This window comes from Perognathus longimembris, chromosome 10, assembly GCF_023159225.1.
Source record: "Perognathus longimembris pacificus isolate PPM17 chromosome 10, ASM2315922v1, whole genome shotgun sequence".
Classification (NCBI taxonomy): Eukaryota; Metazoa; Chordata; class Mammalia; order Rodentia; family Heteromyidae; genus Perognathus; species Perognathus longimembris.
Genome location: NC_063170.1, coordinates 41,878,209 through 41,903,847, shown reverse-complemented (window position 1 = coordinate 41,903,847; position 25,639 = coordinate 41,878,209). Strand labels below are relative to the sequence as shown.

Here is a 25,639-nt window from a genome sequence, read left to right as displayed (position 1 = left end):
CAACACTGATAAGGTATCGTAGGCTCTGCTTTGCACCTGCACGTCTCCATCTGCATGGGACATACTTCCCGGGCTGATTAATACCTCGTGGTAAGTGATCTGTGTTGTACAATACAGGTCTAACCATTTCACTCTCTAATGAAGATGGTGAACTATAAAAAAGGTTAGGCAATTTGGTAAACTGTGTGGCCTGGCCCAAGATTCTTATTGCCTAACTTGCATTTCAATGTTCTTTCCACTTGAGCAAACTCTGTCACTCCTGTATTTTATGTCCACAAGACACAGAGGCGTGGCAGCTTACCACAACAGGCCTCCAGACACCAGGGATAAACATAACTCACAGGAGACCACAGAAACCAGAGCTCAGTGTCGAAAGAACAGGATGGGCTGGGTGTTGGTGGCTGGCAAGCAACCTCCTAGCTACCGTAGGGGCTGAGATCGGAGGATCGTGGTTCAAAGCCAGGCCAGGCAGACAAAGCCAAGAGACTCTTTTCTCTAATTAACCAGCAAAATGCCAGAAGTAGAGAGATGTGATTCAAGTGGTAGAGTACCAGCCTTGAGAGAAAAAGCTAAGGGACAATGCCCAGACCCTGAGTTTCAAGCCCCAGTATTGGCAAATGCACATGCATGTATGCATGCTCATACACACACATGGCTGAGACAGAAAGTGCACATAGCCTCATAAGTAGAACTGAGAAGCTGAAGTGTTCTGTTTTGACAAGCCCAGAAGCATTCATTACATATTGACACAGGAGGCCCACGGCTGGCTTGTAAATGTTCCAAGGTCACAAGTCCCTACATGGAAGCAGTACAGTGTACACCAACTAAGCATTAGCCTTGCATGGTTTCTGCCAAGATTCCCAGTATCTCAACCTCTACTTTATTAGGGACACTGAAGTGATCTGCAAGACTGTGATGAGATAATGCATCGGGAACTTGCTTAAAATACTCTGACAAAAAAAGGGGGGGGAGGGAATTTAGATCAAACAAAATAGCAAATGTTAGTAATCCTTAAAGCTGAGTGTGAGACACAGGGCAGTTTGTTCTACTCTTCTTCCTATCTTTGCATGTTTGAAACTATCCATAATAAAGTTTTAGAAAATCAAGGAAATGGGGGTGGGGGGAGGGACAAGGAATAGTCTCATGAAATAGGTTACCAAAGAGCATTTACTTTAAAACTAATAAGCAAACTAACATTCCAACAGAAATACCAGGAGCAGAGTACTTGAAAATGTGCAGACATTTAAGTTTTAAAATAACAGATCATATGGGTACCAGTGGCTCATGCTTATAATTCTACCTATTCAGGAAGCTGAGATCTGAGCATCAAGGTGTGAAGCCAGCCCAGGGAGGAAAGCCCATGAGACTTATATCTTCAATTAACTCTTCAAAAAAAATCAAAAGTGGAGCTGTGGCTCAAGTGGTAGAGCAAGAACTCTGAGCAAAAAAAAAGCTTAGAGACAGTGCCTAGGCCCTGAGTTCAAGCCCCAAGACCATTAAAAAAAAAAAAGAAAAAAGTCAAGCACTTTTTCATACAAAGCTATCCTAGCTATATTTGATGTTTTACCAGTGTGTATTAGTGGTACAAAAGGGACTAACCTAGGTATTTCATACCTGCCTGTATTGTCCATTGATCAGATTAACTCAGCCATATTGAATTTTATAATAGCAATATTCACAATACAACCAATTATATTTAGGTTCTTCCTAGTTCCTTAATGTCATAAATAAGTCTATAAGTGTGCTTTTCATTTAATTCAAGGGCACATCTTCGTTTGTGTGTGGGTTAAATTTCGGGCATGGATTTGCCAGTTTTAAGGATGCATGCGGTCAGCTGTATGTGATCACTGGGAGAGAGTTTGTGTGAGCTTGAGTTTCCCTCACCCGCTGTAAAAAAGAAAATCTATACTTTTTTTTCATTCTTATTTTTTTTAATCCTGTTTTGGCACTCCGGGCATTTTGTTTTCAAAGTTCATTTCAAAGGAAATAAAGTGGGTTCATTTTTTGTACATTTCTGTCTCCTCTGGCATGCATGTGTGTTTCGTGCAAGGACAAAGACAATTTGCAAAGACACAGAAAGAAAATCCTCCTTTTAAGTATTAGTCAGTTGATGTGGGATAACAAGATTTCCCATTCAATACCAAATGTAGTTCATGCCCACAGCTTACATGTTTCTTGAGACCAGCTTTTCATTGCATCAGATTTTCTGAAGCAATTCTAAAGGGCACTCAGTCTACTCACTCAGAGACCAGTCATGAAAATGGTAAATTATAAGTAAAGACAGTTCTGTTCTGACTATTTAAAAGAAATGACAAACTGTAATCCCTCTGTATATCACCTTTATAATAACAATAAAAAAAAATAAAACCCACAGCTTAGGAACTAGTAATGTGGTTACTTGGGAGGCTGAGACAGGAAGACTGCTTTAATTCATGTTTGAGACCAGCCTGGGCAACACAGTGAGAACTCAGAAAGGAGGGAGTAGGGAGGGGAGGAGAGGAATAGTGGGAAGAGAGGAGAGGGATGGTGGGAGGGGAGGGAGAGGGAGAAGGGAAAGAAAGAAGATAAAAAGAAACTGCAGGTTGGATTACTTGAGAGCAACTCACAAGCAACACAATGATGTATTTATTGGTGTATTTCCTTCCTCTCAGGATATTACACCAGTATGGTGAGTTCTTGGGAAGATCATACTCCCTACCATTTTTCTCTGTTATTAATGAAAGTACTGGAATACCTTAAAACTTCAGGGGCTGGGGATATGGCCTAGTGGCAAGAGCGCTTGCCTCGTATATATGAGGCCCTGGGTTCAATTCCCCAGCACCACATATACGGAAAATGGCCAGAAGTGGCGCTGTGGCTCAAGTGGCAGAGTGCTATCCTTGATCCAAAAGAAGCCAGGGACAGTGCTCAGACCCTGAGTCCAAGCCCCAGGACTGGCCAAAAAAAAAAAAAACTTCAGGCCTCCCAACACCGTGTTCACCTTGGAAGCTGACTTACATCATATTTAAATCAGCAGGAACTTGTGGAGAGAAACTCCACAAGCTGTCACCCATTTGTGACCAGCTGGTAAATGGTAAAAACTCTTAAGTAAAGGACTTATAGCCTTTGAAGACTGGGTAACTGAAGGCAGAAAGGTGGGAATCATATTCTAAAATCCTGGGCAAACAACCATTTTATTATCTAGGCAAAACTAATTCCTCATTAACTTTTATCTTCTCAAATAAAATACAATTTCAAAACGATTTTTGAATATACCCCTAATCATAGCACTCGGGGAGCTTAGCCAGAAAAAGCAAGAATTTGAGGTCATACATAGACAGAAGACTGTTTGCTAGGACTGGGGCAGTAGCTTAGTGGCAAAGCAAACACATGGCACTTAGCACTACAGAGAACAGGGACTGGGAATATGGCCTAGTGGTACAGTGCTTGCCTCACATACAAGAAGCTCTGGGTTCAATTCCTCAGCACCACATATATAGAAAAAACCAGAAGTAGGGCTATGGCTCAAGTGATAGAGTGCTAGCCTTGAGCAAAAAGAAGCCAGGGACAGTGCTCAGGCCCTAAGTTCAAGCCCCAAGACTGGCAACAACAACAACAACAACAAGAAACTCCTAAAACTGTCATTAGGACACATTCATTTAATTAAATGAATAATGCAACTAAACCTATCTTGCCAAGTGACAATAATAATCTTGCAGGGACAGATAAAAGTCAAAAAGCAAAACAAGCAAACATTTACCACACACAATGAGAGCAGGTCCAATGAAGTGATCCAAAGGAACACAGACATAAAAGCATCCTCAGAAATCAGAAAATAATAATAATTATGATGCTGATAATCGTGGTGATGATCGTGGTGGTGACTGCACTGGTGGTGGCAATTATACAAATCTCCACTTAGCCAAGGTTCAACTCTGAGATGGGAGATCCTTAGGCCCAGCACAGAATGAGTCAGGATGGGTTACATATGACTTATTCTAAACAGCTCTGTTGTCATGTTTCACCTATTGGCAATCCCTCAGTCCAAACCAGCTCTTGTGGGAAGAGAGAATAGGTCAATAAACAGCTACAGGCTACTGGCTGCCTGTAATAAAAGGCACTCTGGAGACTGAGATCTAAGGGTCAAAGTTCAAAGCCAGTCTAAGCAGACAAATTCAAAAGACCCTTATTTCCAATTGCCAGCTTTTAAAAGCCTGGAGTGGAGCTGTGGACCAAGTCGTAAGAGCATCAGTCTTCAGTGAAAAAGCTAAAAGACAGCACCCAGGTCCTGAGTTCAAGCCCTGGTACTGGCAAAAAGAAAAAGAAAGTCAATGGGCACTACACAAGTTCTATCTCACCCACAGGAAATCCTGTGACCAGCAAACTCGTGTGACCAGGAAGACTGCGGCTGTTGGCCTCACACAGAGGTAAAGATCAATCGTGTTTGGTTCACCAGAGAATCCCGTGAGCAGCAATGACCTTGTCCCTTTCCTGGAAGGTAGGAGAACTCACCTAAGGCATGGCTGCAACTCCGACAGGACTCCGTGAGGCTGACGATTATGTGCTGCAGATCGGCTCTGGGGGGAGTCGGGGAGGGATTGGGGTTTTTCCAGCCATTACATTTACAGGACTCCTCCGCCTGAAAGAAAAACAACCAAGACAAAAACAAAATTCTGTAACAGGCAGCCAGGGACTGGTCATGCTGCACAAGAACCTCTGTACCCTCCCCCTGGCCCAGCTCCATTGTGTCATTTTCTATTTGTGCAAGAAAAAAAGAAAAACAATAGAGAAAAAGGCAAAGGGCTTATTTGCTTTGGGCATTTTGGTTTTGCTTTGTTGTGCTTTCTGCTGGCTGGAGCCGGCTGACCCCCAGCCTGGCTGACCCCTGTCCTCAATGCAGACCCATGAAGGGGCCAGTTCCAAACAAGTCCATTGCAAAAACTCCCCCAAATAATGAAGTTCCACAGTCAATAAGAGGCCTAGGATGACGGAGCTTTGCAGATTCCAAGGCCACTGCTGCCAACCCTGATCCATGGACCCAAAGCATAGACAGAAAGCATTGAGAATCTTAGAGAGCTGAGCGAATGCACACCCACAAACACATGATGAGCTCCAGGGCTTCTATCTGTGCAGAGTTCCCAGGGTCTTGTACTAGAATACAGAATTGCTTTTTTAGCAATACTTGATGATAGGAATTTTTCCTTCACTTTGTCCATATAGTCTTCATACCCCACACCTTTGTAGAAAAGAAGGAACAATAGTGAGTCTGCTTGCAGTGGCCTGAACAAAAGGCACACATGAAAAAAATAATCATTTTCTCCACCAGGTTGGGACTCTGAACAACCCAGAGTCCTGTGGCTAGCATACTTGTACTAAATTGTCCCTGCCACCAACATGGACCACTGTCCTCCTCCTCCTGTTGGTTTTTCTTTCTTCCCTCCTTCCTTCCTCTTTCATTTTCCTTCTTTCTTCTTTCCTTTCTCTTTCTTTCCTTCTTTCCTCCCTCGTTCCCTTCCTCCTTCTCTCCCTCCCTCACTCCCTCCCTTCCAGTAGTGGGTTTTGAACTCAAGGCCAGGGCTTTGATCTAAGGATCTGTTGTCTAAGGGGCTTTTCTGTTCCAACTGGTGCTCTATTGCTTGAGCTAAACCTCCACACCCAACATTCTGCTGATTACCTAGAGATAAGAGTCTCACAGACTTTTTTTTTTTTTAACTGTTCCTGGAGCTTGTGAAACTCAGGGCCTGGGCACTATTCCTGAGCTTCTTTTGCTCAAGGTAGCACTCTACCACCTGAGCTATAGCACTACGTCTGGCCTTTTCTGTTTATGTGGCACTGAGGAATCAAACCCAGGGCTTCATGCAAGCTAGGCAAGCACTCTACCTCTAAGCCACATTCCCAGCCTCACAGATTTTCTTGACCAGACTAGTATTGAGCTGTGCTTCTCAGATCTCAGGCTCCTGATTAGTCAGGATTACAGGCCTGAGCCACTAATGTCCCGTCCCTACTATTTATATCAGCACTTACTGCTTCATATCTGCTGTGGCTGGGAAACCAGAAAAATAAATGGTCACGACAGCACAGAACACACACTGGTGCATTTTTAGGCAAAAGACTCCCACATACACTGTCCAATACGATGATCATTAGCTAGCTACTTGTGATTAAGCTCTTCAGTATGGCTTGTCCAGGGTAAATGATACTGACACACAACAACAACAAACTTTTCTCATGTAGCTTGTGTTGGGGTGGTTAGTCAGGGGGGTTGAACAGCTCACACAAGTAAGTAATACAATATAAAACTACAACCAGAAGTTGAGTGCCCATGGCTCACACCTATTATCCTAGGTACTCAGGAGGCTAAGTTCTGAGGCTGTGATTCAAAGCTAGCCCAGACAGGAAAGTTTTAAGACTCATCTCTAGTTACTCAAAAGCTGGAAGAGGACTGGGTGCTAGTGGTTCACCACTGTAATCCCAGCTACTCAGCAGGCTGATGTCTAAGGATTGCAGTTCAAAGACAGCCTAGGCAGGAAAGTCTGTGGGATTCTCATCTCAAATGAGTGAATGGATGAATATTATTTGTAGTAGTATTGAAAGACCCCAAACTTTTCTCACTTTAGGTTGCTTCCTTTGTCAATGAAACAAATTCAAGCTCTCAAGAAACAAGCTTTGAATTCTTGAGGACAACAAAGACTTTTAGAGATATAGATCATCAGTTCATTATTGCAACAGACTCAATGCAATCCCCCAGAAAGAAAAGTTTGTATTCCTTCTTGTCTTAACATGACAGGCAACAATAGCAGTGTTCATGGAGACCCATAAAGGGCTGAGTCACAGATCTCATGGTAGGGAGATACATAATAAAAAAGTCTTAGATTTCTCCTACTGGATAAAAAATAGAAGATCTGTACCCCAAACCTTAGCCACACTTATTTAAGTCACTGTGTTAGAGTGTTAACAAATTTTCCACACAATAAACACCAGGCCTTAAAAATGTAACTGAATTAAGGATTCAATCCACAAGATGAAAGAAAGAAAAGAAAAGAAAAAAGTAATAAATGAAAACAAATGGTCTTTTCTTGCAAAATTGGCTAATGTTGCTTCCCCTGAGTCCTGGGATCTCAGTAGTTTCAGCAAAATCTGTTATTTATTTCTTTTGTCTAGAGTGAAGGAGATTTTTTTCTAAATAAACAGAAAATTCTTGAAAACCAAGGAGGCTGATGAGAAAATAGGGGCAGAACACTAGTAAAGCCACAGTTGTATGAGCCCTACAGCATTTCAGAGGTGTAGGAGTTACCTCATGTGAACATAGACAAGCCAAAATGTGCCACCAAAAAAGAAAATCTAAATATCCCCTTAAGAATTCTTGCCAGAGCCAAGTTCAAAGAGGCAAATGGTGCATGTTTTCTCTCTAACGTAGTAGAAGCTAGATCTAAAATACACCAGGACATGATATGTCATTACACAGGACTCTAGGCATTCACACCCAGTGAGACCCAAGGAGGATACTCTTTGCAATGCCTACATGCATGTGATTAAATAAAATAATATTTATCAAAATGAATTCTAGGGGGGCTGGGGATATGGCCTAGTGGCAAGAGTGCCTGCCTCATATACATGAGGCCCTGGGTTCGATTCCCCAGCACCACATATACAGAAAATGGCCAGAAGTGGCGCTGCGGCTCAAGTGGCAGAGTGCTAGCCTTGAGCAAAAAGAAGCCAGGGACAGTGCTCAGGCCCTGAGTTCACGGCCTAGGACTGGCCAAAAAAAAAAAAAAAAGAATTCTAGGAAATGGAAGCAAGAAAGTTTCTTTTTTCTTTATTGCTGTTTCTGTTTTCCTTTCTTTTTGTTTTGTTTGCTCATTTATCTGTCTTTGGGAGAGTAAGGAGGCACAGAAACGAAGGGACAAAGGGTGAACAAATGCAGCAGTGGTACTCACTAGACACTATGTGGAAAATGAACTACACAGCTTGTGAGTGGGACAGAAGGGAAAAACTGAGAGGAAGGGAAGGGGTGACATTGTCCAAAAAAATGTACTTATTACCTGACTTATCTAAGTGTAACCTCTCTGTACATCACCTTTATAATAACAATTACACATACACATATACACACACAAAGAAAAAACAAAGGGACACTATGCTTTAAAAAAGAATGCCTGAGGGAGGAGGAAACAAACAGTACAAGAAATGTACCCAAGGCCTAATGTATGAAACTGTAACCTCTCTGTAAATCACTTTGACAATAAATAAGAAATAAATAAATAAAGATAACAGCACACAAACAAAATAAATAAAAATTTTTAAAAAGAACACCTATAATCCTAGTTCCTCAGGAAGCTGAGATATGAGAATCCAGGTCAAAGGCCAGCCCAGGTAGAAAAGTTTATGAGACTCTCATTTCCAAGTAGAGATAAGAGTGGAGATGTGGCTCAAGTGGTAGAGCGCCAGTTGCATGAATGGAAATATCAAGTGAGAGTACAAGGCTCTGAGTTCAAGCCCTAGTACACACACACACACACACAAACACACACACACACACACACACAATTCTTATGTACTGATTATATACCGTAATAATATTTTGGAGTATTTGGTAAAAGAGGGTATTAAAATAAATGAAAATCAATTTCTAGCCCCATCCTCCCTTCCTTCCTCCTTTCCTCCCTTCCTTTCTCTCTTTCTCTCTGTAGATGGAGAAATCAAGCCATAGTCTCCAGCACTGGGGATGTGGCTTAGTGGCAAAACACCTAAAAAGCATGAAGCCCTGAGTTCAAATCCTAGCACCACCAAAAGAAAGTTTACAGTATAGCTCTTAATAATAGTTCAGTCCTCCTTGGATCTCCAACTCTGGGATTCCAAAACAATGAGCCAAGAAATTCTCTTATCTTAACACAAACATTTTGTAGTAATTCATTGTGGTGGCCCCAAGAAACTACAGTACTGAGTTACTAGAATATGCTAAATCACCTATGCAGCTCACATTATAATTCACAGGTATTGCTGCACCAGAGTTTAAGGCCTAAGTCTTCACTGTGGCCTCTGAAAGCCCAGCCCCCACCCTCAATGGTAATGAGTGGCCCTCATTACTGGAATCCTCCGAGATCTGTCTGCCCATGTCTATCAGGAAATATTTTTAAGGATATGAAAATTACATCCTAAAATAGAACAGCAAAACCTACTAAAAATTGTTTCTGAATGTGCAGGGGAGGGATAAGAAAGAGTAATAGCAGGGGTAGATTTGATCAAAGTAACATTATATGAGCCAGTGCTGGTGGCTCATGCCTGTAATCCCAGCTACTCAGGAGTCTGAGATCTCAGGATCCAGCTTCAAAGCCAACCCAGGCAATAAAGTCTATAAGACTCTTGCTTCCCATTAACCATCAAAAGGCAGTTTGTGGATGGAGCTGTGGCTCAAGGGGTAGAGTACAAGCCTGAAGCAAAAAATAGCTCAGGGATAGTGTCCATGCCCCAAGACCATCATATACAAAACAAGTACTTTATATGCATGTATGGAAATATCACCAAAAAAACCCACTGTGCAATTAATTTAAACTTATGAAAATAAAACCACACGAACAACAACAAAAAGAATAGTACTTTGAGCACTTGCCACACCTGTGGGCACCTAGCAACCAAGTGCAAAAAATGTTTAATATGCACAGGACTCATTACCTCATTCACTAAGGAGGGCAGATAAGTCTTTTCTAAACGCAGTCCATGCCATCCTCCTGGACTGCCAGCAAAGCTGTTATTTTTCTGCCAAGTGCTCTGAGCGGCTGCTACCCTGCCCTCCGTCTGGCCTTCGTCTCACCTTCCAAACGCTCCCGCGCGCCCACTGCTCTTTGAGATAAGACGTCTCTCTTCCAAACACCTTTCCCTTCTCTCTCCCTAATTAGACTCGACAGCTGCTGTGGAAGGGAACTCCCAAAGGGCTCAGCCTTGCAGCCTGCACCGGGTACCAGCTTGAAGGACAACCTTTTAGGGAGCTCACTGCCAGGCCAATTACTGTCATCGCTAGCAACCTGGACACAAGGAGGGAACACAGCCCCGATGATGTCACCTCCTCCCAAGAACAGTGCACAGCAGACAGGGCAGAGCCCAGAAGGAAGAAAAGGTCAGGCACTGTCCTCCTGGGGCCTGGGGTACATGTGTTCTTTGTCTCTCGAGAGGATCCAGGCATAGAGGCCTAGCAAGGTGACAGCTTTCCTTACAGCACACAGAGGCCAGAAAGATGAGTAGCAGGAGCTAACCTGAGTAAACAAATGGTCACAACCCAGATTTCAGACAAGAATAGGGGGCTCACTTGCCATTCTCTCAGAGTAAATGCATGCTGCTTGCTATTTGAGTGATGTCGGGGGGGTGGGGAAGAGAGAGAGAGAGAGAGAGATCCACATTCCACATTCTCAGCCTTGCCCCGCAGGATTTAGTCATGCCCAAAATATGGAAAGTCAATATGAAGACACTGTTGGGGCATCACTGAGTAAAACTGTGCAATCCAACCTTTATCAATAGCTATGAAAAAGAACCTGTACAAAGGTAAAGGTCTCGACTTGCACTAGGCCCCAGCACTGAAACAAAAAGTACCTGCACACCTACTATGATAGCTATGATCATCAAGGCAGACAGTAACAAACCAAAGCTGAAATCCTCATCAACAGATACAACCAGCCAGGCACCAGAGGCTCACACCTGTAATCCCAGCTACTCAGGAGGCTGACATCAGAGGATCATGGTTCAAAGTCATGCAAAGCAGGAAAGTCTGTAAGACTCTTTCTCCAATTAACCAGCAAAAAGCCAGAAGTGTAGCTGCACCTCAAGTGGGAGAGTGCTCGTCTTGAGCAAAAAAACTCAGGGATAGCATGCAGGCCCTGAGTTCAAGCCAACACACACACACACACACACACACACACACACATACACACACACACACACACAGATGATAGATAGATAGATAGACAGATAGATAGATAGATAGATAGATAGATAGATAGATAGATAGATAGATATTATGCAGCCACATTGGAAACCTTGGCCCTTCTTTCCTTCCTTCGTTGCTTTCTTTCTCCCTCCCCTCCTTCCTCCTTTCTACACAGGAGTTTTCCATATATCAAAGGCTGGCCTTGAACTCATGATCCTCCTGCATCATAGCACTTTCTTTTCTATATTTTCATGGTAGTCTTGGGGCTTGAACGGAGAGTCTGGGTACTTGAACTCAGAGCTATTACTCTACCACTTCAGCCACAGCTCTACTTCAGACTTCTTTTTCTTTTTTTGGAAGTTAGTAGTGATAAAGAGTCTCACACACTTCGCTGTCTGGGCTGGCTTCAAGTTGACAAATTGAGATCCTCCGGTCTCAACCTCGCAAGCATCCAAGATTACAGGCCCCAGTCAGTCACCAGTGCCCGGCTTCACTGCACATTCTTTAAGAAAAGATTTAACATGGTCCAGTTCCATACAGTAAAGACCTCACAACATGGCCAGAAGATCCTGAGGATACACAAAGACCATCCAAGGATACACCAAGACCATTCAATGAGGAGACAACAATCATTTCAACAAGGCCCTGAGCTCCAACCCTAGTACTAAAACACATGGTGCTAAAAAAACTGAATTCCTACAACATGAAGGAATAAAAATTAATTCAAAATAGATCAAATTTCTTAACCTAAGAACAAAAACTATAAATCTCTTTAGAGGAAAACACAAGGGGCAAGCTATATAACACTGAATTTGACAATAATGTGTTAGATCTGATGTCAAAATTGGAGCCAGCCTGCCTGGGGGGATGCACACCTGTAATCCCAGCACTCCGGAGGCTGAGATCTGCCTATACTGTGAGAAATAGTACCTGGAGCACAGAATGTCCAGCCCTTGTGCTATGTAAGGCCTCTGAAATCATTTAGTACAGGGACAGAAACAAATGGTTCTTAAATACCTCTTACTGGCTTCCTGAGGCTGTTTGCCTACATTGATAATTCTGTATAGCCTATGAATTATATTTTAAACATCTAAATAGTCCTTTGCAGGGGGAAAAAAAAGGTTCTATATCCTTGAAGAGAAAAAAAAAGGCAGCAAAAAATAGATAAATTGGATCTTATCCAACAGTTTAAAATTCTGTGTATTTAAAAATATAACCAATAGAATGGGGGGAAGAAAAATATTTAAAATAAAAGATTTGATTTGATAAGGAGTTAATATCCAGAATATATAAAGAACTCCTACAGCTCAACAACAAAACCAAAAAACCCAATTAAAAATTAGGTCAAGGACCCTGGTATTTGGGAGGAAAATCTCAACATTTTGGAGGAAAACCTAGGCTATTCAAGACAGTGTGAGTTCCAGACCATGTCTCAGAAATTCCTCTTAAGCCAGGTTTCAGTGGCTCATGCCTATAATCATAGCTACTGAAGAGACCAAGATCTAAGGATCCTGGTTCGAAGCAAGCGAGGGCAGGAAAATCTGTGGGACATAAGATCCAAATAACCAGTGAAAAGCCCTAAGTATGACTTAAATGGAAGAGTACCAGTCTTAAGGGATGTAGTATTCAGGCCCTGAGTTCCTGCCCTAGTACTGGGACAAAAAGAATTTCCTCCTAAGATATTCATATAAATTGTTAATAACCAATAAACACATGAACCAGATGTTCAGCATCATTAATCATGATGGAAATGCAAATCAAAACTATAATCAGATACCACCTCACCCCATTAGCTTGGCTACACAGGGAAAGAAACCCAGAAAACAACTGTTGGAAAGGATGTAGAGAAATTGAAGAGCTTGTGTGCTGCAAGTGGTAATAATGTAAAATAGCCCAGCTGCTGTAGAAAAAACAATATGACAGGTCCCCAAAAACTTAAAAATGAAATGAACCACATGATCCAACAATTCTACTTCTGAGTATAAACCCAAAAGAACTGAAGCAGGTAGGCTGAGGTAGAGCTCAGGAGTAGAGCCCTGGACCTGGAATGCACAAGGCCTAGGGGTTCTGCATTGCAAAATGCAAATGGGGAGAAAAAGGATAATTACAGCAGGAAGTCCAAGATATGTATACACCCATTGTCTCCCAGCCTTATTTAGCACAATACCAAAAGGTAGAAGCAACCCAACCATGAGAGAATAAATAAAATATTGTATAGGCCTGCAATAAACGATTATTTGGGAAAAATAGACGTTGTTTGACCTTCAAAAACAGAAAGAAGATAGGCATTGATGACTGGTGCCTGTAATCCTAGCTACTCCTAAGACTAATATCTGAGAATCATGGCTCAAAGCCAGCCAAGACAAGAATCCAAGAGATTCTGATCTCCAATTAACCACCAAAAAAGTAGGAAGTGGGGCTGTGGCTCAAGTGGCTAAGCACTAATCTTGAGCAAAAAAGTTCAGGGCCAGCACATAGGCCCTGAGTTCAAGTTCCAGGACTGGCACTACAAATAAATAAAGAAAGAAAGAAAGAAAGAAAGAAATAAAGAAATGAAATGAAATGAAATGAAATGAAATGAAATTATAACACATGACTGAAACTTAAGGGTTCTATGGTAAGTAAAGTAAGCCAGTAGAAAAAGGGCATACATGTGTGATACCACTTTGGAGTGGGGGGAAGGGAGGGGTCTAGAAGAGCCAAAGTCAGAAATTAGAATGTCAAATGGTGGCTGCATGCTAGAGGCAGCAGAGAAAGGAGAGGCACTGCTCAATGAGAGCAGAGCTATAGCTGTGCAAGACGTTCTTCAGAAGTGATGCTTGAGGGGGCTGGGAATATGGCCTATTGGCAAGAGTGCTTGCCTCGTAAACATGAAGCCCTGGGTTCAATTCCTCAGCACCACATATATAGAAAATGGCCAGAAGTGGTGCTGTGGCTCAAGTGGCAGAGTGCTAGCCTTGAGCAAAAAGAAGCCAGGGACAGTGCTCAGGCCCTGAGTCCAAGTCCCAGGACTGGCAAAACAAAAATGAAAAGAATATAACTTTGAAACAAAAGAAAACAAAAAAAAATTTAAAAAAAAGAAGTGATGCTTGAACAATGTGAGCTTTTGTGCTTTGCTTTATTTTTACTTTTTTTGTGATGCAGGGAGGGAGCAGTACTGGGGCTTGAACTTGGGGCCTGGATGCTGTCCTTCACCTTTTCTGCTCAAGGTTAAACACTCTACCACTTTAAGCCACTGCTCAGCTTCTAGCTTTTTGATGGCTTATTGGAGATAAGAGTTTCCCAAACTTTCCTTCCCCGGGCTGGCTTGGAACTGCAATCCTTCTGAGTAGCTACGATTACAAGCATGTGCCACCACAGCCTGGCAAATTAGCCATTTTTTAAGGGAACCATAGATTCCCAAATATGACCCAGCAAATCCACTCTTAGGAACCCATCCAAGAAAAGTAAAAACATACATCCAAAGGAAGAATTGCACACATATGTTTCCCAGAAACATTATTTGAAACATTTCAAAGTCAGAGGGGGAAAAAAAATCAAACATCAAGAGCTTAACCCAGTTTACTACCAATTGTTTAACCCAGACAATTTAAAAGATGTTTTTTGCTGGAGCCTGTAAATTAACTAAAAGTAAATTAACTTTGTAACCCCCAACTTTGTATCTGTGCCCTTTGATCGGAGCTGTTCTCTGTGTCAGTCCCTTGACAATCACCTTGGCTTCCTTCCAGGAAAGAGAAGATTCACTATTAAGCAACTACTGTGGAAGGCAAACTGCCCCTCCAACAGGCAACTGGCTCATGCCTGTAATCCTAACTACTCAGGAGGCTGAGACCTGGAAATCATTCATTAAAAAAAAGACAAGAAAAAATGAAAGGGCACACAAAGCAAAAGCAAGTTCTGAAGTTCACCGGTGTTTCGGGTGGTACTCATCCATTTTACCCACCCAGAGCCACAGGCTAAATATTAGGAGTTGTAAATGATACAACCTCCAGTATTTGCCCAGCTCAAAATAAAAATAGGAACCACTGTTTTGAACCTGTAACTCCCATTTCCTGCAAGAGGAACTGGAAATGTTTCTCTTTTTCCATTTCGCCCTACTTTTGAACCTTGCTATACTAAAATAAACCCTTGCTAAAACTTCCATCTTGTGAGACTCTTTTTGAAAATGCCTTTCATGAGTGGATCTCAAGGAATTCAGAGTTTTTGTGGAAACTGGGGAAGCCAGCATCCATCCTCTGTGAGAGAAACGGGAGAAAAAATCACCTGTATAGCCGTGTGGTTCAGGCCTGGAAAGTCACAGGGAAACACAACACTAAGCAAAGTGGTGAGTGGCACAGAAGAATGAAAACTCTATTATGATTTTTTTAAAAACAACCCAGGTAGAAACCTTTATGGAATTTTCCTCGTCCACTCTTCTCAATAACAAATCAGCAGAGAAGTCCTGGGTTGGGGCCATCGGTCAAGTGGTAGAGCACCTAACTCCTACATCACAGGAACGGAGGAAGAGGAAGGGAGGAAGGAGGGAGGGTCTTGGGATTGGGGGCCTGGTGTCCACTCTGTAGCCCTGACCTACTATGGGTGAGGCCTTGGGTTCTATCCCAATGATGCATAAGAAAAGACCAATCATAGTGACAACCCTTGAGTTGGTACTGTTGCTGAGGCTGGAGTTGAATCAAGTTGAAGTCCCTTTGTGGAATCATTTAGGTCTGGCAGAACCAGGCACATCCCATCTGTGTCACCTCTGCAGGGCCAAACCACAAAGCCCCACTTGCCCAGATATTGAGCAGTTTTGAATAACACTGAAGGCTAGAAGCCACTTCCCTGGGACATTAACTACAGGATGCTTTTTCTATTTTATTTTATTTTGACATTGGGTCTCACTATGTAGACCAGGCTGACTTCAAACTCATGATCCTCCTGCTTCAGATGTTCAAGTGGATCCCCCTGCCCTCTCCACCTCACACCAGGCCTGGGGCTTGAACTCAGGGCCTGGTTGCGGTCCCTGAGCTTCTTTGCTCAAGACTAGCATTCTACCACTTGAACCACAGCTCCACTTCTAGCTTGTTGGTTGTTAATTGGAGATAAGAGTCTCCCAGACTTTCCTGCCCAGAGCTGGTTTAGATACTCAATCCTCAAATCTGTCTCCAGTGTAGTGAGGATTTATAGGCCTGAGCCAATGACTCCCGTCTCCTGTGGGTTTCTTTCAATATACACATCCATCCACACACTCTGGGTGCTGGTGGTTCACTTCTGTCATCCTACTCAGGAGGCTGGGAATCTCAAGCCAGCCAGAGGATAAAGAGTATGTGAGACTCTTATCTCCAACTAACCAGTAAAACACCAGAAGCAGAGCTGTGATTCAAGTGGTAGAGTGCCAAGCCTTGAGCAAAAGCTAAAGGACAGAGCCCAGGCCCTTGAGTTCAAGCCCAAGTATCAGCATACACACACACACACACACACACACACACACACACACACACAACACACACACTCAGACTTTCTCTGTAAAGATGCCACATGGCCAGCTCAGTCTTCAACTACTGAAGCAACATGTTTCAGCAAGTGGCGCAGACTCCAGATGACTGAAGACGTCCTCTCCAGGCTGCCGTTTGGCACCGAGTCCTCTGGGCTGAGGAAAACCATGTCTTATGTGTGGTTTTCCTGAACGCCTGGCGTTCTCCAGGTATCAGTCATCATCTGGCCTGTCTCCTCTCTAATCCACGTAACCAGCCCAACCTGCACAGCAGAACTTGTAGCCTACATTCCCAGCCACCTACTAGAGACTTTGCGCTCGCAAAGTCATACACCCAACACCCAGATGTCTAGCCCTCAGCTCCAACATCCCCCCTTCCAACTACCTCACTCCATCTACTCCCCTTTCTCCCAGCCAGAGGCCCCATTCACCTGCCCTTCTCAAGCCTCACCAACACCACTGGACTCAAAGGATCTCAGCTTAGCCCCTCCCCACTGTCACTGCCAGGTCCCACCTTGCCCCCCAAGGGGGTCAAAGCAACTCCTTACCCCCCCACCCCCGGCCTCTACCTAGCAGGCTCACTCCGCTCAAAATCTCACCTGAACAGCACTGCCAACCATTAGCTTTTAGTTTCCACCCAGTCCCAGTCATCTTATTTCACCTCCCAACAAGCCTGTAGGACAAGTAATTCAATGCCTGGAGAAGGGTGTGGCTAGCCTGAGCTCACCCGGGCTGGCAGGGAGCAGGATGCAAGCCAAAGACCTCTTCCTGACACTCGGAAACATCTTGGGCCTCACTTCTTCCAGGACAGACACCATCTCAAACAAATTCAGTTCCAACTCTCTACCTGAAATCCAAAACCTCCCACCACCCAGCAGATCCTATTTCCCACTGCTTCACTTTACCCACGTTCTTCTTTTTCTGAAATTTGGCTAATCTTTTAGAAAACAATAATACATTTTTGCTTAAGGTGGTACTGGGGTTTGAACTCGGGGCCTTACGCTTGCTAGGCAGGTACTCTACCCCAGAGCCACACCTCTAGCCCATTTTGCTTTCCTTATTGTTCAGATAGGGTCTTGGAGTTTTTGCCCAGGGCAGGTCTCAAATTGAGAACCTTCCTACCTATACCACCCTGCAGAGGTGGGATTACAGGTGTGACCACTATGCCAAGCTAGTTTACTGAAGTCAATCTTGATAACTTTTTGGGGGGCCTAGGATGGCATCGGGCTGTGTCCTCCCAATCTCTACCTACTGAGTAACTGGAATTACAGATACACACCACCATACCGAGCCCTCAATAATTATGATTTAGCACTGCTCATCTGTAATAGTGCCTACCCTTTATTGTACACTTAATTCTATACCAAACACTAAAATGCAACATCTCCTTTCATTATCAATACTTAATAACACTTTTATTAACAACATTTGACTATACTAACAGACATACCTAATTTAACAGCCCCAGGAAAGCACTTGATCTTCACCCATCCCAAGCCTGCTGTTAGCTCTGGTCCCCACCCACCCCATCCTTGGTAAATGGCTCCATCATCCTTGACAATTCCTCAGGACAACAATGTGGACACTGTCCCTCCTTTCCCTCTTTTCTTCCCTCCTCCCCCTCCTGACATATATGGTTGTCTCTGCCCTTACAACAGCCCCAAAATGTCCATTTCTCAATCCCCTCTTTCTCCTCTGCAAGTCACAGATACATCATTGCACCTAGACTACAACAATTTCCAAGAGGGCCTTTCTTTCTCGCAACACACCATTTTTGTATTAGCTTCTCATCATCATCTGAAAACATTCATTTTGGGGTGTGTGTGTGTGTGTGTGTGTGTGTGTGTGTGTGTGTGTGTGTTTGTGTAGTTATGTGAAATAAGAGTCTCATGGACTTCTCTGCCCAGGCTGGATTCAAACGACAATTCTCGGATCTCAGTCCCCCGAGTAGCTAGGATTACAGGCATTAGCAACTAGCACCCCACACAAAAACATTCTAGAACAACATTGCTCACAACCCCAGTCACTACACAGATCATAAAACAGGTACAAGGGGGCTGGGAATATGGCCTAGTGGCAAGAGCGCTTGCCTCCTACACATGAAGCTCTCGGTTCGATTCCCCAGCACCACATATATGGAAAACGGCCAGAAGGGGCACTATGGCTCAGGTGGCAGAGTGCTAGCCTTGAGCGGGAAGAAGCCAGGGACAGTGCTCAGGCCCTGAGTCCAAGGCCCAGGACTGGCAAAAAAAAAAAAAAAAAAAACAGGTACAAGATCTTACACGTGCACAGAGGAAAGATACTTCTGCCCTGCGAACCCTTTTATCTACATTCTCTTATATGTCTATTCTCAGAGGAACCAGAGGGATTGCAAATATAATCCAAATCCACTAGAAACAGCTCAGGTCCACAAGAGCAAAGGGATATACAGATTGTGGTTGCCCACAGAGTGTCAGATTCCCCAACAATGCAAAGAAAGAAAAGCAGGTACTGTGTAGTATCATTTATACCAATTTCTATATCAGTAAAACTAAACCACAGTGACACAAATCAGATCCACAGTGGCTTCTGAGGGACAGAAATTTGAATAGCAAGAAGCAGAAAGGAATTTGCTGGGGTGCTAGGAATGGGCTGGGTCTAGCTAGACATGTATTTGTCAAAACACTAAAAACCTCCATATTTCAGGTGCCATGACTCCTGCCTATAAGCAAAGTACCTGTGCCAGAGGTAGACATTGGGGAGATGTGGGTTCAAGGCCAGTCCAGGAAAAAAGTTATGAGGCGCATGCGCACGTGTGTGCGTGTGCGTGTGCATGTGTGTGTGTGTTTGCACTCAGAGTCTGGGCGCTGTTTTTTAGGTTTTTTATTTACTCAAGACTAGTGCTCTATCACTAGAGTAACAGTCCTACTTCTGGCCTTTGCTGGTTAACTGGACATAAGAGTCTCACAGACTTTCCTGGCTTGGCTGGCTTTGAGCCATGATCCTCAGATCTCAGCCTCCAGAATAGCTAGGATTACTCCTGGTTTGGCTGGCTTTACACCATGATCCTCAGATCTTAGCCTCTGGAGTAGCTAGGATTACAGGTGTGACCCACTGGGTGCCAGTCACCTGCTCCTGCGTGCATTGAAACCTTCAGGGGTGACAGTGGGGGGCCACTTCTCCAGCACTCTCAATAACTTCTCCGTTCCCATTCTCCATGATTCTCTGCGTGGTACTTGCCACATTCTGTTATTTTCATGTTTACTGTCTGCTTCCCCTACCAGAAAGCAAGCTCTACAAAAGGAAAGGACCCATCTGTCACTACTTCCCCAGTGTCTACATCAATGCCTGACACATTAAATAACAATTTGCTGAATGAATGGAGAAGATGACAGTATCATCATCTCCAATTTACTGCTATGAAACCAGAAACACTGACAAGAGAGGAGGACATTCTTCAGGGGACCACAAAGCCAGAAACCAATGCGTCAGGATTCCAACTCAGGACCACAGTTTTTAACCACCCTGAAGCCTGTTCACCCCACCTAGGCCGACCTCTCTCCTACACTGCCCCCTGCTCCTGACCACGATATCTCTGCATGAACATTACACTCCATCATCACTTTTTTTGTCCTGCATATCTGCCACCCCTCCCCAAGACAAGGGGCTCCTGATGTCCTTCACCTCATTTTGAGGGGCACACACAGCAGGGAGCAGGGCCCAAACACCAAGGTGTTTCCTTGGAGGTGAAGTGAGTCAAGTAGTCCAGCAGGGATATGCGAATCCTGAGCTACATGATTCACGTTGTTATTTCAAAATATTCTGACCTTGGATTCACTGGCATTGGGCCACCTGATTTCAACACCAGCTTGTTAAAGCTCATGCAATTGAGTACTGCCACTGCCAGTCCCCATGCTGCTCCTCAGGCCTGTCCCTGTACTTCCGGAATCTCCTGCATACCACAGCAGCCTCCCAGATGGCAGCCAAAAAGCATGGGATTGGGATTCGTAGATGCATCCACTCACATCTTGCCCTGAGGTCATGAAGGAGATTACGAAAAGTCTCCTCCTGAGATTAGGTGGTGGGTCACTGGAGGATCCTTAGAGACACACTATTTATTTTTCCCAGAAGATAAGCATCTCCTGATTGCAGAATAATACTGAGAGAAAACACAGAATAGGTTCAAGAAAGAAAGTCCGGTGGAGACTTCCGTTACATTGAGCAACAACAACAACAACAAAATTATAAATAGTAGTTGGAGAATATGCCTGTATACACAACTGATAGTGGCTCAGGTGCCCCAGGATCACACTTGTAATCCTATTCTACTCAAGAGGCTGATACCTGGGGATCGTGGTTCAAAACCAGTCCAGGCAGAACACTTAGTGAGAGTCTTATCAATTAACCAGCAAAAGGTCAGAAGTAGAGGTATGGCTCAAGTGGGACAGTGCCAGCCTTCAGTAAAAAGGCCAGCATGCATACGTGCGTGCACACGCGCGCACACACACACAGAGAAATAATAACAACAATGTAATACAGACTTTTAGAACAGAAGGTAGAGACTTTTTCTCACTTAGTAGCTTTTAAACTGCTGGCCCCACAACACTCACAGCATATTTCTGAAAATGTTTTTAATTTACAGAAGAAGAAATAGTCATGACAGAAATTCACATTATTCATCCAGAGGAGGAATAAATGCAGTCCAGAATTCTCTTTGCTTGGTCCTATAGCAGAAGTCCAGGAAGCAAGGGCTGGTTGTGGTGTACAGCTATTATCTCAGCACGCAGGAGGCTGGGGTAGGAAAATCTTTTAACCCAAGGCAAGCCTGGGCTACAGAGAGTGCCCTCATCTCAAATATATATCTGTCATGAGCTAAAAGAACTGCACCAAGTTCCTACAGAGGAATGGTCCGGACCCAGCTGGCATGGTATCCGCCTTGCACTGTGGAGGGGGGCATAAGAAAGGCTAATGTAATAAAGTTGGCATCTAAGAATGAATCAGAACAAGGAACCAAGGTACATGGACAAGAGAAGTGTGCGAAACAGATGTAATCCCAGGCACAATTTGGTGCTAGAGACACAAACAGTACACAATTATAAATGATTTAACTGCATTTCAATTAGCTAGGTGATAAACTGTCATAAAAAGTTAGAACCTACCAAGTACCAGTGGCCCATACCTGTCTGTAATCCTAGCTACTCAGAAAGCTAAGATCTGAGGATCACAATTCGAAGCCAGCCTGGACAGACAAATCTTTGAAATGCTTATCTCCAATTAACCAGCTAGAAGGTGGGACAGTATTGGTGTGGCTCAAATGGTAGAGTAGCAGCCTGAGTGAAAAAGAGTTTGAGGCCCTGAGATCAAACCCCAGTACCAGCACCAAAAAAAAAAGAGGAGGAAAAGAAGAAAAGGAAGAAGAGAAAGTTGTTTGAAACAGGAGCAAGCTAAGCCCACATAACTTACACCTGGGTATAACACCCCACAAACCTATGCATGCATGCTCTTGAGTAAATCAATGAGAAAAAAAATCCCTATCTGGTATAGAGATTAATTTATAGGTTGATGGTCCACATAATTCCATCAAATACTCCCCTCATCTTATCTGCAGTTCTAGCTTTCAGTAAAGTGATTGTCAGAAAACAACTTGAGTTGTGTGGGAATCCCACTTTCTTACTGCCATTGCTAGGGAGGAGGTGGCACTAAGTGTCCCCTTTTCAACACCTCCACCCCTCCCAGGCCGATACCACAGAGGTGGCAGCACCCGCGGAAGTGTGTTATCCCAGGAAAGCTGCATTCATGCCCAGCATGCCTAGCTCTAGGCAGTCACCTTCCAAACTAGGGGGCAGTGGCAGCAAGCTTTCTTGCTATTTACATTTAAGAACTTTTTTTTTGCCAGTCCTGGGGCTTAGACTCAGGTCCTGAGCACTGTCCCTGGCTTCTTTTTGCTCAAGGCTAGCACTCTGCCACTTGAGCCACAGTGCCACTTCCGGCCTTTTCTGTGTATGTGGTGTTGAAGAATCGAACCCAGGGCTCCATGCATGCTAGGCGAGCACTCTACTGCTAGGCCACATTCCCAGACCCTTAAGGGCTTCTTTCTACAGATTCCAGGGAGAAGGAACAGTGCGGGCTGCACATTCCATCAGCTGTGACATCACTTCCTGTCTACAGCTACAGGGCCCAGCACACCTTGTTTGCTGGCCCACATTCCAGCCTCTTCAGCTCTTACTATCTAATTCCCAACCTTTCTTGCAAAACTCTAATTAAAAATCCATTCTGTACACACACACATACACACACACACACACACTCCATTCTGTGAAGCCATCCACATCCATTCATTTCTATCCTGAAAACAGTTGGTAATTATTAGCATATTTTATTTTGAAAACTTGTGTCTTTACTGACTAATGCTCTATGCAACAACATGGATGCATTTCAGACAGGATGCTGAGGGAAAGAAAGCAGACATCGGGGGCTGGGAATATGGCCTAGTGGCAAGAGTACTTGCCTTGTATACATGAGGCCCTGGGTTCAATTCCTCAGCACTACATATACAGAAAATGGCCAGAAGTGGCGCTGTGGCTCAAGTGGCAGAGTGCTAGCCTTGAGCAAAAAAGAAGCCAGGGACAGTGCTCAGGCCCTGAGTTCACGGCCTAGAACTGGCCAAAAAAAAAAAAAAAAAAGAAAGAAAGCAGACATCATGTATTCTTACAGGAGGATCCCACTTGTGTGAATCTGAAGAACAGACAAAACTAGTCTCTGATGAAAGAAGTCAGAATACAGGTTGGCATGGGTGTTGAGGGGGTACAAGGGAGCCCTCTGAGTTTCCAGAAATGCTCTACAGCTTTACCTGGGGGGACAGCTTCATGACTACACGTGTAAAAGCTCTTTGCCTGGTTAACTGGGTGCTAGTGGCTCACCCCTGTAATCCTGGCTACTCAGAAGGCTGAGATTTGACGAACTGAGGTTCCAAATCAATCCAGGTAGAAAGTCTGTGTGACTCCATCTTAGAAGAATCATCCAGGGGCTGGGAATATGGCCTAGAAGTAGAGTGCTTACCTCGTATACATGAAGCCCTGGGTTCAATTCCTCAGCACCACATATATAGAAAAAGCCAGAAACAGCACTATGGCTCAAGTGTTAGAGTGCTAGCCTTGAGCAAAAAGAAGCCAGGGGCAGTGCTCTGGCCCTGAGTTCAAGCCCTAGGACTAGCAAAAAAATAAATAAATAATCAAAAAGCAGGGATAAACTAGGAGAGAGCCATGGAAAAGGTGACATTGTTCAGAAAGAAATGTACTCTTTACCTGACTTCTGTAATTGTAACCTCTCTGTATATCACCTTTATAATATAATATACAATATAATAAAAAGCAGAGCTGGAGGGTGTGGCTCAAATGGTAGCGCACCATTTGAGCAAGCATAAGGCCATGGGGGGGGGGGGGGGCGCGGGGAAGAGCCAGGTGCCAGTGGCTCACACTTGTAATCCTAGCTACTCAGGAGGCTGAGACCAGAAAATAGTAGCTCAAAGCCAACAGACAAATCTAAGAGGATCTTACCTCCAATTAACCAGCAATTACCCAGCAGAGGCATGAGTCAAAAGGCAGAGTGTCAGCTTTGAGCAAAATAGCTAAGTAAGCAAGCATGTCAGGCTCTGAATTCAAGCCTCAGTACTGGAAAAAAAAAAAAGTTGTTTGCACTGTTAATCTATGAGTACTTGATTATGTGCACAGTAAACTCAAACATTTTTTAAATGCCTTTCCCTTTGGTTGCATGGCAGTGCTGTTTAAGGACCTTAAAGATTTGCAACAGGCTGGGAATGTGGCCTAGTGGTAGAGTGCTTGCCTAGCATGCATGAAGCCCTGGGTTCGATTCCTCAGCACCACAGAAACAGAAAAAGTCAGAAGTGGTACTGGGCTCAAGTAGTAGAGTGCTAGCCTTGAGCAAAAAGAAGCCAGGGACAGTGCTTGGGCCCTGAGTCCCAGCCCCAGGACTGGCAAAAAAGGAAAGATTTGCAACAGCCCATCTCACCCTTTCCTGACACATTGGGAACTTTCTATAGCCTGAGCAGGAATCTCTTTCATCTTTCCTCCAGGGAATTCGGTTGGGCCCTCACAGTTATCAGACTTGATTGGCAACTTTAAAACTATCAATGCTGTGCTTAGGTCTGTCCAGGCCAGCAATAAAGACACTTACTCTGTTTACATTACAGGCTGTACAGTATCAGTGCACCAGAAGGGCCTTTGAACAAACCTCTCAAAAGGAGTAAAATGAAATGTCAGAAAATGAGAGCAGAATGCCTGAAACAAACAAAATCCTCCCTCAGAAACCATGTGGAAAGCAGGAACATCCCCCAACACACACACACACACACACACACACACACACACACACACACACTTACACCCCAAGAAGAAAGTTGTTTTGTCTTGTTTTGTTTTTTGCCAGTCCTGGGGCTTGACCTCAGGGACTGAGCACTGTTCCTGGCTTCTTTGTGCTCAAGGCTAGCATTCTAGTGCTGTACCACTTGAGCCACAGTGCCACTTGTGGCTTTTTGTTTCTGTGGTACTGAGGAATAGAAGCCAGCCGAGGTCATGCATGCTAGGCAAGCACTCTACCACTAAGCTACGCTCCCAGCCCCAGAAGGAAGTTTTAGAAGAGGAATCTGACTCATGCCCTCCATGGTGGTGCTTTCCTGGGCAAGGGTGTGGCCTGGGGGAAGTCACCTAATCTCTTTGGGTGTCACCTTCCCTCTCCCCAATGTGGAAGGCTCCAATGAACTGAGACCAGCCTTGGCAAAACACCAGCTGCTGGCATCTGCAGAATGTTTGGTTTTAAAACAAAATAGATGTTTGTGAAATGCTCACATTCCAAGAAACTTCACCTAGGTGAAACTATTAAGAATAAGTCAGTGGGGCCACTCCTTGCCTGCACCTCACCAAGGGAGAAAGTGAAGGAGACTGGACCTGCTGCCCAATGAGGCCCGGCCAGCAGGGGCAGGAAAGGACTCCTGGGGGTTCCCCCTCCCTGGGCAGGGGGCCGGTGTGCCTGCTACTCTGACTCCTATTAGAATCACAAGGCTCCCGGAAGCTCCAAGAAGATAAAACTGCCGGCAATGCCAAAGACTGCTTTACCCAGCAATTGGGAGGCTGAGGAAGCAGGAGCAGAAGTTCAAAGCCAGCCTGGGCTATGTAGCCAGAGGGTGTCTCCAAAACAAAACAAGGAAAAGCTACCTTCCTGTCTAAGAGAGACTAACTCAGAAGGGGCTGAGCCAGACAAGGCCACAAGGTGCT

General features: G+C 44.2%; 1 protein-coding gene across 1 annotated transcript in view; it reads right to left on the bottom strand.

Moving 5' to 3' along the window:
* Kat2b (lysine acetyltransferase 2B) overlaps positions 1-25,639 on the bottom strand; it is a 96,503-nt gene that overhangs the window by 61,591 nt on the left and 9,273 nt on the right. Inside the window, exon 2 of the mRNA XM_048355946.1 lies at positions 4,492-4,618. Coding sequence (XP_048211903.1) covers positions 4,492-4,618 — 127 coding nt within the window. The remainder of the gene's footprint in view (positions 1-4,491; positions 4,619-25,639) is intronic.